The 12,144-nt window shown below is 36.0% G+C and overlaps 1 protein-coding gene across 1 annotated transcript; it reads left to right on the forward strand.

Moving 5' to 3' along the window:
• Window positions 1–1,942: 1,942 nt before the first annotated feature.
• Window positions 1,943–3,262, forward strand: LOC126797066 (uncharacterized). Its single transcript, XM_050523749.1, has 3 exons — window positions 1,943–2,234; window positions 2,522–2,760; window positions 2,900–3,262. The coding sequence occupies exons 1-3, from the start codon at window positions 1,943–1,945 to the stop codon at window positions 3,260–3,262; spliced, it is 894 nt and encodes a 297-aa protein (XP_050379706.1).
• The last annotated feature ends 8,882 nt before the right edge of the window (window positions 3,263–12,144 follow it).

Consider the following 12,144-nt stretch of genomic DNA (forward strand, 5'->3'; position numbering starts at 1 on the left):
TCACACTAATAGTCACACTGGTAGTCACATCACTTTTGTAACTGCTATCAAGATTGAATTGCACTTGTGACTACCATTGTGACAACTATTGTTACTGACTCTGTGACTGCTTCTATGTTCTAACCGGAAATAACAAATACAAGTCACATTTGCAGTCAAACTACCAGTCACACTTATAATCACACTGGTTGTTACAAAAATTAATCTGCTACACTACATGCCACACTACCAGTCACATCAACATTATTCTGTGACGGGTATTGTCACAAAGAAGGTGACAAAGAAAATGAAAAAAAATAGAAATAAAAAAATGATGTGGGCACCCAAAAATTGCAAGGCACCCAAATCTCCACCATCAATTGCTCTGTGCAGCAGCCCGAAGCCCTCTCCTCCTCCTCCTCGTCCCTGCCGCCACTCCAGATCGTCGTCATCGCTTCGAAGATTTGATGACCACCCAGGAAACCAAGTTCGAGTTGGTGTTGCAGACCTACACCGCCGATCTCGCTGAGATCGGGTCCAAGCTTAAGAAAGAGATGGCGATGAAGCTTCCCAGCTTCGCTCGAGGTCTGTGCATCGGTGGCTCTCTAGTGAAACATGTCCGGAAGGCGATCTCTTGGCGGTGCTTGGCGCCGTTGCCGGGGATTTGAGTAAATCTAATTCCTAACTCGGTTTGTCTTCAGGGAAGCTAGAATTTTACTTATCTTTGTAAATGTTTCTATTTTTCAGTCTTTTCCCTAAAACGGTCGATCGATTGTTTGCCCTGTTTCAGTTTTATTTTCTAATTTTTGTGTTTCAACTTGTGTTCTTACCTTTACTTTGATTGGTTATAGGTGTCTATGAATTTCATTGGAAAATCAAGTGAAGAACATCTATCTCCTCCAAGCTAAGATCTTATCGTTCTGGATAGTGAAGAGGAAAATGCTAATCCCGATAAGACCATCACTCTTATTTATAAAAGAAGACCAAAGGTTAAGGTTCCCTTGAAAAATATAGTTTATGCACCAAGGCCATTGAAGGACTATACAGTTCCCACTTTCACAAATCATCCAAGTTGCATTGTCTTACCACCATGTGATCATGCCTTCCACATAATGCCAAACACTTTGCAACTTATACCGGCTTTTGATAGTGGTTTTTCCGGTGATCCATTCAAGCACATCAAGCTATTTAATGAAGTTTGCTCGACAGTACAACTCAATGGTATTGATGAAGACAACCTTAGGCTAAGACTTTTTCCTTTCTCATTGAAGGATAAGACCAAAGATTGGTTGTACAAGATTTCGACCGCAAATATCACCTCATGGGATGTGATGAAGGCCACATTTTTCAAGAAGTAATTTCCACCATCCAAGAGCAATGCATTAAGGAACTCCCTCATGACTTACCAAAAGTTCCCTTCAACATTGTTTCATCAGTCTTGGGAGAGATTCAAGGACATTGAGCAAAATTGTCCTAATCATGGTGTGAAGAAGTGGCTTCTGTTGAGCACCTTCTATAATGGGTCAAGCCAAGAGACTAAAACAAGAATTGACAATGCTTGTCAAGTGAGCTTCATCGAGAAGAACGAGATTAAAGCGGAAAACATTCTTAACTCACTAGCAGAGACATCACAACTCTATGATATTCAAAGTGATAGGAGGCCGGTGAAGGAAACCAATGTGATTTTGAAAGATTAACAAAGAATAGCTTATGAGATGGAGCAACCCAACACTCAAATGCAAATTGAGTTGAAGAGGATTGAAGCTTACATGAACAAGAAGCTAGATTTTATTCTCAATGCTTAAGGAAATAGAGAGCATCTCCAACCTATGTCAAGTAAGATGGTTGAGTAAGTTTGCTTAATTTGTAAAAGTGACCAACATGAGACAATGTTTCGTCCAAACGGAGGTGCATATCAAGTTAACATGGACAATGCAACCAAGCTGGTTTCCAACTCAAACTAATGACTACTCCTTATAGCAACACTTACAATCTCGAATGGAGAAACCACCCTAACTTTGGGTGGGGAGGCAATCAAAACCGAGACCAAGGGTTTGTTCATCGTGAGCAAGGCCAATGTTTCCAAAGGCCTAGTGGTGGCTATCAAAGTGCAAGCTCCTCCAACTACAACAATCAACTCCAAATGGCTCTTCATCAACCTCAACCTCAAGCACAACCTATCATTCCACCTCAAGAGCCATTGAAAAAACCAAGTGTTGAAGACTTATTAATGAGTTTCATTGTTGAGAGAAAGGGTAACCAAGTCAAGGAAGATGAGAAAATCAATGTCCTTCAATAAGGCATGAGCAAATTTGAGGTACAAATGGGGCAACTAGCTAATAAGTTAAGTCAAAGGAAGTAAGGTGTCTTCCCAAGTCAAGTGGAGAACAACCCAAGGCATGAGGTCAAGTCCATTTCCATTTTGAGAAGTGGAAGACAAGTTGAGAACAATGTGTATATACCCACTAATGAAGAAGTTGTAACCCCAAGGGAACCAGGGGTTTTGAAATGAGATCAAATAATGAACAAGTTGTCTTTGAAGGACAAGAAGAAGCCTTGAAGAACAAATTTAATTCCAAGGCCGGAACTCACAAAGATGTCTCTACTTCTACTTCAACTGAAAGACCATATAAAAGAGGTATCACTTTCAACCCACCTCTAAAGATTGTGCAAGAAGAGGAGGTGTCTCTCCCTTATCCTCAAGCTCTATGGAAACAAGACAAAAAGCTCAAGAAAGAGGGTCAATTGAGAGAGATGATTGATTTGTTTAAGAAGGTTCATGTAAACATTCCACTCTTTGAGCTGTGAAAACAATTTCATCTTATGCTAAGTTCTTGAAGGACATGTGCACGAAAAAAAGGAAATTCAATGAGCATGAGCAAGTGGTGCTATGTGAAGAAGTTAGTGCTATCAAAAAAAGCTTCCACCAAAGCTCAAAGATCCAAGAAGCTTCAGTATTCCAAGCAAGATTGGAGACACTACTTTTGACAAATGTTTGGTGGATCTTGGGTCAAGTATCAATTTGATGCCATATTCATGTTTGAGAGAGCTTGGTTTTAAAGGATCTTTGAAACCAACTTCAATTAGTCTCCAATTGGCGAATAGAAGTGTGAGATACCCTAGAGTAATCTTAGAGAATGTGCTTGTTAATGTGGCAACGTTGGTGATAGCGGTGAATTTTGTTGTTTTAGACATGGAAGAAACCCTTATAGTTGACAATGAGATCCCTATCATTTTTATGGGAGAGCGTTCATGGCTACCACTGGTTTCAAGATTAATGTGAAGAAAGGCACCATGAGCATGAAGGTGCTTGGAGACAAAATCAAGTTTCAAGTCTTTTCTCCTCTACATACTCCGGATGACATGAATGAATGAGTTGCTCTTTGGGTAATTATGGAGAGGCAAGATCAAGGGGAGATGATAAAAAGTAAAGCTTGAACACATATTCTGGTCTTGCAAAGTTCAAAAATACGTTAATTGTAAGTCATCCAACATTCCCATTAAGGAGAAGAAGCAAATTGGAGGGATTCTCAAATGATCATTTGTTGATATGGGAGTTTGATTTGGAAGTTCAAGGAAGGTGAACAAGGGGAACAAGTGCCTTAAGAAGCCCCCTTGAGTGAATCAAGTCAACAGACCGGCAAAAAGTTCTTAAAGAAAAACCATATTTGGAGGTAGTCATGTTTTTTATGCAAGAAAGGAGAATGACGATTATTTTGGAGCAACACCAATAGTGACAATTCTTAATTGCAAGGCCTTGCCCTCGTATGTTACTGATTGGAAATGCTTATGGTAAAGTTTATTGTCTTCAAGGGGAATTTTCTCTTAATCATTTCCTTGTTAAGAAACGATCGATCGCCAAAAAAAAATAGTTTTTGCAGTTATTTCATTTCTATTTCGGATTTATTTTGTAACCCCTAATGCCTTTAGGGGGAGACTTCCATGTTGCTTAGCCATTTCTTTTCCAATTTTAATGGCTAAGTATTTGCTCATTCACTTTGATAACTGTAATGCATGCTGGTATGATTATTTCCTAACCTCCTTTGATTCTAATAAAGTTTGGTGATTGTGACAATTCGTGGAAACAATTTTACTCAATGGTGATGCTTGGACCTAGTGGAGTAGATAAAAGGCCCTTGCCTTGTTGATTTTACATGTTGGTAACTTAGTCCTTAGCATGGAATATGGTCTTCAGGAGGGAGAATTTCTAACTTTACTCTTATTAATGTTTTTCATTTTAGTAATTATATTGTTTTAGTTTTGTAATTAGTTTGTGTTATTCCCACATATTGTGGCAATTACATGTCATATTGTGAGTATTTAAGCCTTATTGAAGTTCATGTATAGTTACATGCACTACTTCATTCATGTGTGAACATCTCATTGCTTTGCATCTCTAGAACTTGCTCCATATATTTTAAAGCTCTTTGTCACAATTTTGTGTCTTGGAATTGAACTAGGCAATTAAGAATGTACTATGGCCAAATGAGTATGTTCGAAGATATTGAATATTCTTATATTTCCATTTTGAGCCTTTGTGTATTTAGTCTTTCAATTCTTTACACCACAAATGTCTATCCCTTTAGCTTAAACACTTGTCATACCCTTTCAAGTTTACTTAGTGAACAATACAATATTGTTTATGTCATGATGCTTTAAGGAACAAGTTTGAGGGTACTTGGAAAAGAAGAAGTATATAGGCGTACTGTGTAGTTTGTATATCAATTCTATTGTTCTTAAACTTATTTGTAGTTCAAAAAAAAAGTAAATTTTTTTTAAAAAAAAAACAGTCATTTACATTTGAATATGTAGTTTTGTTCAAGTTTGGGGGAGTAATTTGAGAAATTGAAACTTGTTGGGCATCTTTGGTTCTTAAGTTCGAAATCTCAAAAGAATTGTTGCTTACTAAGTTACTTGAAATTTGTGATTCCATTCTATTTCATTTCTTTAGTTTCTCACCTAAGCCTCATTACATCTAATAAAAGTCATTTTTCATCTAATAAAAGTCTTCTTCATTCAAGATGTGGTATTGTTTGATAGCGGAGATAAGATTGAAGAGCAAGCATATGACGGTATTGCATGAGATTGTTGAGTGTAGTGTAGTTAACCCTTAAACACTTGTGTGGAAAAATAGTGTATACCTTGTGAGTTTATGGGTAACACGGTTAGACATGCATCCTTAATTTTGGTAAATTGAAATGACAAACTAGAGACATGTTATACATTTCAAAACATAAGATTTTGATCCATGATCCATGAACTTTTGAAGCCTACCTTGATTTTCATGCCTATCACTATTTTGCTCTTTGAGTTAATTGTTAGAAGAATTAGATTGTTTTCGTTGTTGTTATGTCAAATTTGGGTTAGTTTGCTTGATGACAACAAAATTCAAGTTTGGGGGTATTTGTTGGATCATAATTCTCATATATTCTAATGCCCTAAAATATGAAATTTACTTATTCTAGTGCTTAATTTATTTAGTCTAATTCATTTTCATGTTTTGTAGAATATCTTAACAAGAAGAGAAAAATATGAAATTCCGGTAATTTTCCGAGCAATACCACTTTTAGCGGCACTATTATGGCGGAGCACCACACTTTTGGTGGTGCCATGCATTTTTCAGCTAACTTTATGGAGATTGTTCTATCACAACTAGATCCTATTTTTTAGTTATGATTTAACTACACCACTTTTCTCTATTTCTCACAAGATCATGGCTCTCCATTGTCCAAAAATCCACACCTATATTACATGCAAAAATCTGATTTGATTTTGGGTATAATCATCACCTCTAGGTTTATCATTACCTAGTTATCCATACACCTCTCCATAACCACGCACTTCCTCATTTATCACAAACTTCCTCCTTTACCACCCACTTCTTCCATAACCACATACTTCCTCATTTATCACTTATTCTTCCTTTATCACTCACTTCCTCCTTTATCAACGACTTCTTCTATAACCAACCACCTCACTCACTACACCATTATCTCTCAGTTTTCTCTAATTTTTTCACCGCCATTCTCCTCTACAAAAACCTCCATTACCACCACCACCAAGAGGAGAAGAGGGAAAGAAAGGAAGAAAGGAAGAGAACATTTCCATCTACCCATCTCATTCTAAAACCAAGTTTCATCACCTCATCATCCACTATTTTTCATAAATCACCATCAAGCAAGGGGGAAGAAGAGAAGTCTAGCATCATTTGAGGATCTCCATCACCACCACATTCATCACTAACATGTCCAGACCTCCATGAGTTAATCTACATCATTCTCAACTTGAGATTCACTAATCACCTCTCTACTTTCTCTTATGTATTTGTTGGGGCTAGGGTGAAAACCCTAGCCAATCTTATATGACATTGATATAAATATTTTGTTTGATGCACTTTTCATTAGCACTCTAATATGCTAGTTCAAAAGTTGAACATTCATGTTTAAACTTAATCAATTTAGGTATGATTGTTTACCATGACATGATGAATGATCAATGCTTGATTAACCTTAGTTGTTTGAAGTATGATAGCATATCATATGTGAACTACAATCACTTAGAGATAAGTATGGTTGGTTTGCATGATTTATTCATCTCAAAATCTTATGCACTTAGGGTAATGCATTTGATACTTAACCGAATTCATATGCATGACTTGAGTAGTTAAGCACTACACCCGAGAGAGGTTGCTTGATACCAACAAAGGAGATTGTCCATTGTCATACCCGAGAGGGATACAAGGAGAGAAATTGACTAGTTAGAGTGACATCATTCAATTTAGTAGCATCATTGTTCACAAGAGAAACTAGAGGTGGAAACCTTAAATCCTAACTTCCATCCATTTCATCACATTTAGTTTAACATAGCCTAGTTTACATTTTAAGTAGTCATTTAGTCTTTAAAAGTAACTCCACATCCGAAACAAAGTTGAATCACTACACCATCTTGCATATATTCACCATGAATATGGGTTCACTTATGAGCCTTAATTTGTGACTTGTACATTTGCATATTCTTCTAGCATCCCTTAGGTTCTCCTAGCTAAAAAGGGTTTTTCCAATCCCTTGGGTACGACATCCCCTACTCACAATCCCAATACACTACAACTTGACCCTTATACTTGAGGGTGGCCTTTGAGTCGATAGTGCTCAGAGCCATCAATCCTGGCAATTTGATGATTGATTCCCTGACGAATCAAATCGATCAAAGGAGATTTTGACCCGAGAAGACTAGTGGCAGTGCCGATTCCATCTCCGTCGACCTAGAAAGCTACTAACCCAGCCTAAAGACAACGACACAATGCCGCCGACAAAGGACTAGCGCGACACGATACGCCGAATTCCAATATGAGTTGTCCAAGGCATCGCCGCTATTTTGAGTTTCAACGAAGGAGATCCAACTCAGTCTCTACTGAGTTTTGGTGTCTCTGTCGAGAAGACACATGAAGATGGAGGTCTGCGATATCTGGGTGTCGCTAACAAGAAGAGCACCGACGAGGAAAGTCTGCGAGATCTGTTTTAGATTTAAGTCAGTGGCAGGTCTCGTAATTAATTGAAGTTTATGGGCAACACTGTATCAATTTTAGAAAAGTGACTAAATTTCAATTTTTACCTGACTTTTTTTCTAATTAGGTGTGTATAAATTTACTTTTTTTATGATTTACCCTATAAAAAATGTATTTACCATAAATAGATTTTTTTGGAAATATACTATACTCTTAATTAATAATGTATATATGTTACGATGGTAATAAAAGAAAATTTCCATCTCTCTGACAGCCTATATGTCAAGATTTTTTTTCATATTTAATATATGACTTTTTAAATTTATTTATATTTACGAATTATATTAATGGCTATCATTAATAACTACATTGACCACATATTCTATATTGAATCATTAATTAAATTATAAAAATCTGAAAAACAAATCTCTAACAAAATTTTAAAATATTTTTCATGCACACATGTCTATATTTTTCTTGGAATATCTTTTGCGCGCGCGCTCAAACACACACACACACACACACACATATATATATAATTTCAAGCATACTTTCATAAATATTGTATTTTTTTTTTTACATTTTGAAAGTATTATCGTGATGAAAAAATAAATGAAAAAAATCATGAAAATATATGTTTTATAATAATCTAGAGTCGTTAGATTAACAAGGATATGATTGTCTATTAATCTAAAAAAGAAATTTTGTAATTATTTTAATTATTAACGTGATAAGATGATGTGTCATACCAGATAGGATTATGACGCGAAATCTGGAGCTAAAACATTTTTCTTAAGGTAATTTGTCATGGAGAGTAAAAGAGAAATTCGTTTGTTATTTGGCCTTATAATTCCCATAAAATCAATGTTACAGACTTACAGGCGTACGTGCCAACAACATTCCATTCCAACTATTCAACTACGAAAATTTCTTAGGTGCGGACTCCCCTACCACGTGGCTATGAGGCAGCCCAATAAAAATGCAATAATTTATTCCCAAGTTCCTATTTTGCCCCCATTTATTTCCAACACAATACCCAAAACAACCTTTTGCTATGCCCTTATTGGACAGCCCCACTGCCACGTGGTGCGTTCACCCCACACAAGAATCTCTCTTCAACTATATATAAACTATACGAGTATGATACATGCCAGAGGCGGACCGTAGAGAGAGCAAACCCAGAAATTGTCGGGTAAAAATAAAAACCGTCAGGCTTTTTTGTTTGTTCCGCTGGGCAAAAATATGATACAACTCAAGCCTAAGACATACCAATGGGAGTCTTTATCATCCAATCTATGTTTTCTACCGTTTTCTATATAATTTTGTGCATGATGATCATTGTAGACCCTAGTCTAGTGTCATTTGGGATAATCCTTCTTGTTTTGGGCACTTATTTTGTCATGTAAAACCGTAAATGTAGGTGACATGTTTTTAACATCTGGATTGATCAGCGCATTTTTTTTATTATGGAGAATTTTGTTGTAATAAAAACTCAAGTCCAATACATGATTAAACTCCTTTTGCTCCTTAATCTTTGTTTCTCACCGTTTTACTCAGATAGGCAGTCATTGACATTCTTATTTTTTTTTTTTCGAAATCTTGATGAATACTATGTAAAAAAATTGTATTTGGACTTATTAAGAGTTTTACGGTTTTATCTTTTTTTATTCAGAAAAAATTCCGCTCACCTATCTTTCAGACGCTAGATCCGCCACTGATCCATGCATGAGTAATACTATGCCACTCTAAGCAAGCATGTCTGACGAACAAGACATACAACTAGGAAGGCTTGGAGGTTAATTAGTTGCACTACATCTTCTATTTACTTGTGCGTGAAGGCATCGATCCCTGAAACTTCCCATGCAGTGCTAGTCGGATGCTGCGATTAATTTGCAGCTTTGCGGTGCCCGACCTCATGCGCCACCCATATTCAGTGGGTTTGCGACTTGTGTGTTTGAGACTCTGTTAGCTAGCTAGGTTAAGGTCCAGAATATTATTCGAGGGAAATTTGTCAGATAAGATCGAATGGAGAAGTCGTTATATCTTGCTCAGATAAGAAGCTCCCAACTAATAATGCACTTCTAACTTCTAACCCTTGTCATATGGATTGAAGTGGACGCAATGTAAACCTTGCTATACAGAGCTCATCATGCATGGTCTCCATCTCACTTTACAGCACTTGCGGAAACGAATGTTTTCAGGTAAATATATCTGCGTTGTTGCATTTTCGAAATAACGTATTGCTCAAGTGTTCCAACAACAACAGAGAAAATGCATGCCTAATTCGTCACAGTAGGTTTCTTAAAAGAACAAAAAGAAACGACTTTCGATGCATCCGCCGTCGGAATTTGATAATTAAATTCTCTCATGCTTCTACGCTGGGCCCGAATGTCATTATCAGAAACCAACCAAATTTATAGAATTATGTGCAGCTATATATTATATTGATTTACCGTCTGTATTAAATTTGTTAAAAAGACAAAAACGAAGATGAAGGTGATAAGATCAAGCCTTGCAAGGTAAGAGTATTTCGTGCTAAGCCAATCACATTTCTAACAATTAATATTTTAATTAGATATATATAAATGTTTCCTATTAGGAGATAATGAATTTCATGTATCTTCAAAAAAAAAAAGATGGATTCATATGTATATTTGAAGAGTAAACTCAAGAAGAATACCCATTAAAAAGGTCCATATATTTGACCTTTACCGTCCAAAGAGTTTATACACGTGATAATCCTCATGTTAATTAAAGATACGACGTCGTTTCCGGTGAAGAAGAAAGAAAACATCATCTTCAACCTCTCGCCTTCCCTCACCGCACCTTCACCTTCTGTGAAAAACGTCCGGCCCGACTTCTCGTCAGTCGCCTTTCCAACAACATACCTGCCTGGGTTTGGTCAAGTGAGGCTTTTCTTGTTAGGAAAATGGGGTGATATTACAAATATAAATAATAAATTAAATTTTGAAATAAATATAAATTATAAAATAATTATGCGAAAATAAAAATACATAATTAAGAAAATTGGAAGTGATAATTCAAGTACTCAACCATTATTGAACAAACATGAGAAGAGGTAGAAAGTCGAGTCGTGTGTATCACATACTATCCTTAAGACAATTATGCCGCATATACCGGTGCAAGGACTAAATGACACTAGTCTCCCAAGATACAATGACTTGCAAATCCTTGAAGCTGCACTGCTACAAGAATACCAGCAAATTGGAATGAACCCTTTATATCACCAGAACTGATACAGGAGCAGAGGAGGATATGAACTAGAGGGTAGGATGGAAGGAAACTAGATATGAGATAGAGGATTTAGGAGAGAGAATCTCTTAAGAAGAGAGACAAGAAAGAGAATAGGGAGATAGGAGAACAAGAGAAGAACATAACTCAGAGGCTAAGAAATCAATATTCTCAATATTCAAATATACCTTTAACTCAATACAAAGCTCATATTTATAAGAACTAGTTATAATTATAAAACAGTTAGAAAAGACAACTCCTAATACAACTAAATAACCTATTTAATGAAAATAAACATTAAATCCTAGAACAAGCTGGAACATAAAACATTCTTAGACGCATTCTTAGATAATACTTGCTAATGCTGTGTCAAGAAGAAGAGAGCAAAGAACAAACTTTAGAGAGAGGAGAGAGTAGTGTTTAGGATGCCAAGTTATGATTTTAAATCTCGTTGTGAATCTAATTATCTAGATGAAGAATATGTAATTATTTATAGAGAGGAAATCTGATCACTAAATGAATTGTCATGAATTCAGAAATGAATTTCTTATCATAAGTTTCAACAATTACATAATAAATTTTCATTCGTTACGACCATTACAATGGTTACGTAATGAATTTTCATATGTTACGACCGTTACCTTAATGAATTTCATTTCATACGTTACGACTGTTACACAATGAATTTGACGGTTACAGAATTCAATTTCATTAAACTGTCGTTGCATAATTTAATCTTATTGAATATAATGTTACAAATTCAAAGTTGCCCAGTCGTTACAGATTCTAAAATTCAAATAATTATCACGTTTTATGTGACAATTTCTTATTCACATTATAACCAATTTAAACATATAAATACATTATTTTGTAGCTCTTACACCGAAGAACACAAGCTCATATTTATCTTTATAGATCTTTAGTGTGTCCACTTAATTCTTCTCATTAAATTGGTTTATAATAAATGGTGAGATTCACTATTTTTCCAACATTTCTCCCGCACCAAGGCACGCATCGTTGAAAACAGAGATGTGTATGGATCTGAGTGTTTTCCTCAGACTCAGAGACTTGCAAGTTGCAACAGTGACTGAAACATGCTACTGTAAATTCATCGCTAGGCGAAAGAATAGTTGCGCCTTTTGACTAACACTTACAAGTAATCATTCTCCCATGCTAGAATATCTGGGTAGATTTTCCTAATTGCATTGGAAAGTTGTACCTTTGCTGACTTAGGGAGAAAGATGTCTTCAAACCAAAGTGTAATCGAACCCTGAACGGCCTGAAGTCGTCAATGAGGAAAAGTTATTGGTACTTTCTTTTGAACCCGACGCACTAGGACTAGATTAATATCAACATCCATTAAAAGATGATGAAACTAATCGATCAATATATAGTCCAAGATAATGTTC

The sequence above is a fragment of the Argentina anserina genome, chromosome 6 (assembly GCF_933775445.1).
Source record: "Argentina anserina chromosome 6, drPotAnse1.1, whole genome shotgun sequence".
Taxonomy (NCBI): Eukaryota; Viridiplantae; Streptophyta; class Magnoliopsida; order Rosales; family Rosaceae; genus Argentina; species Argentina anserina.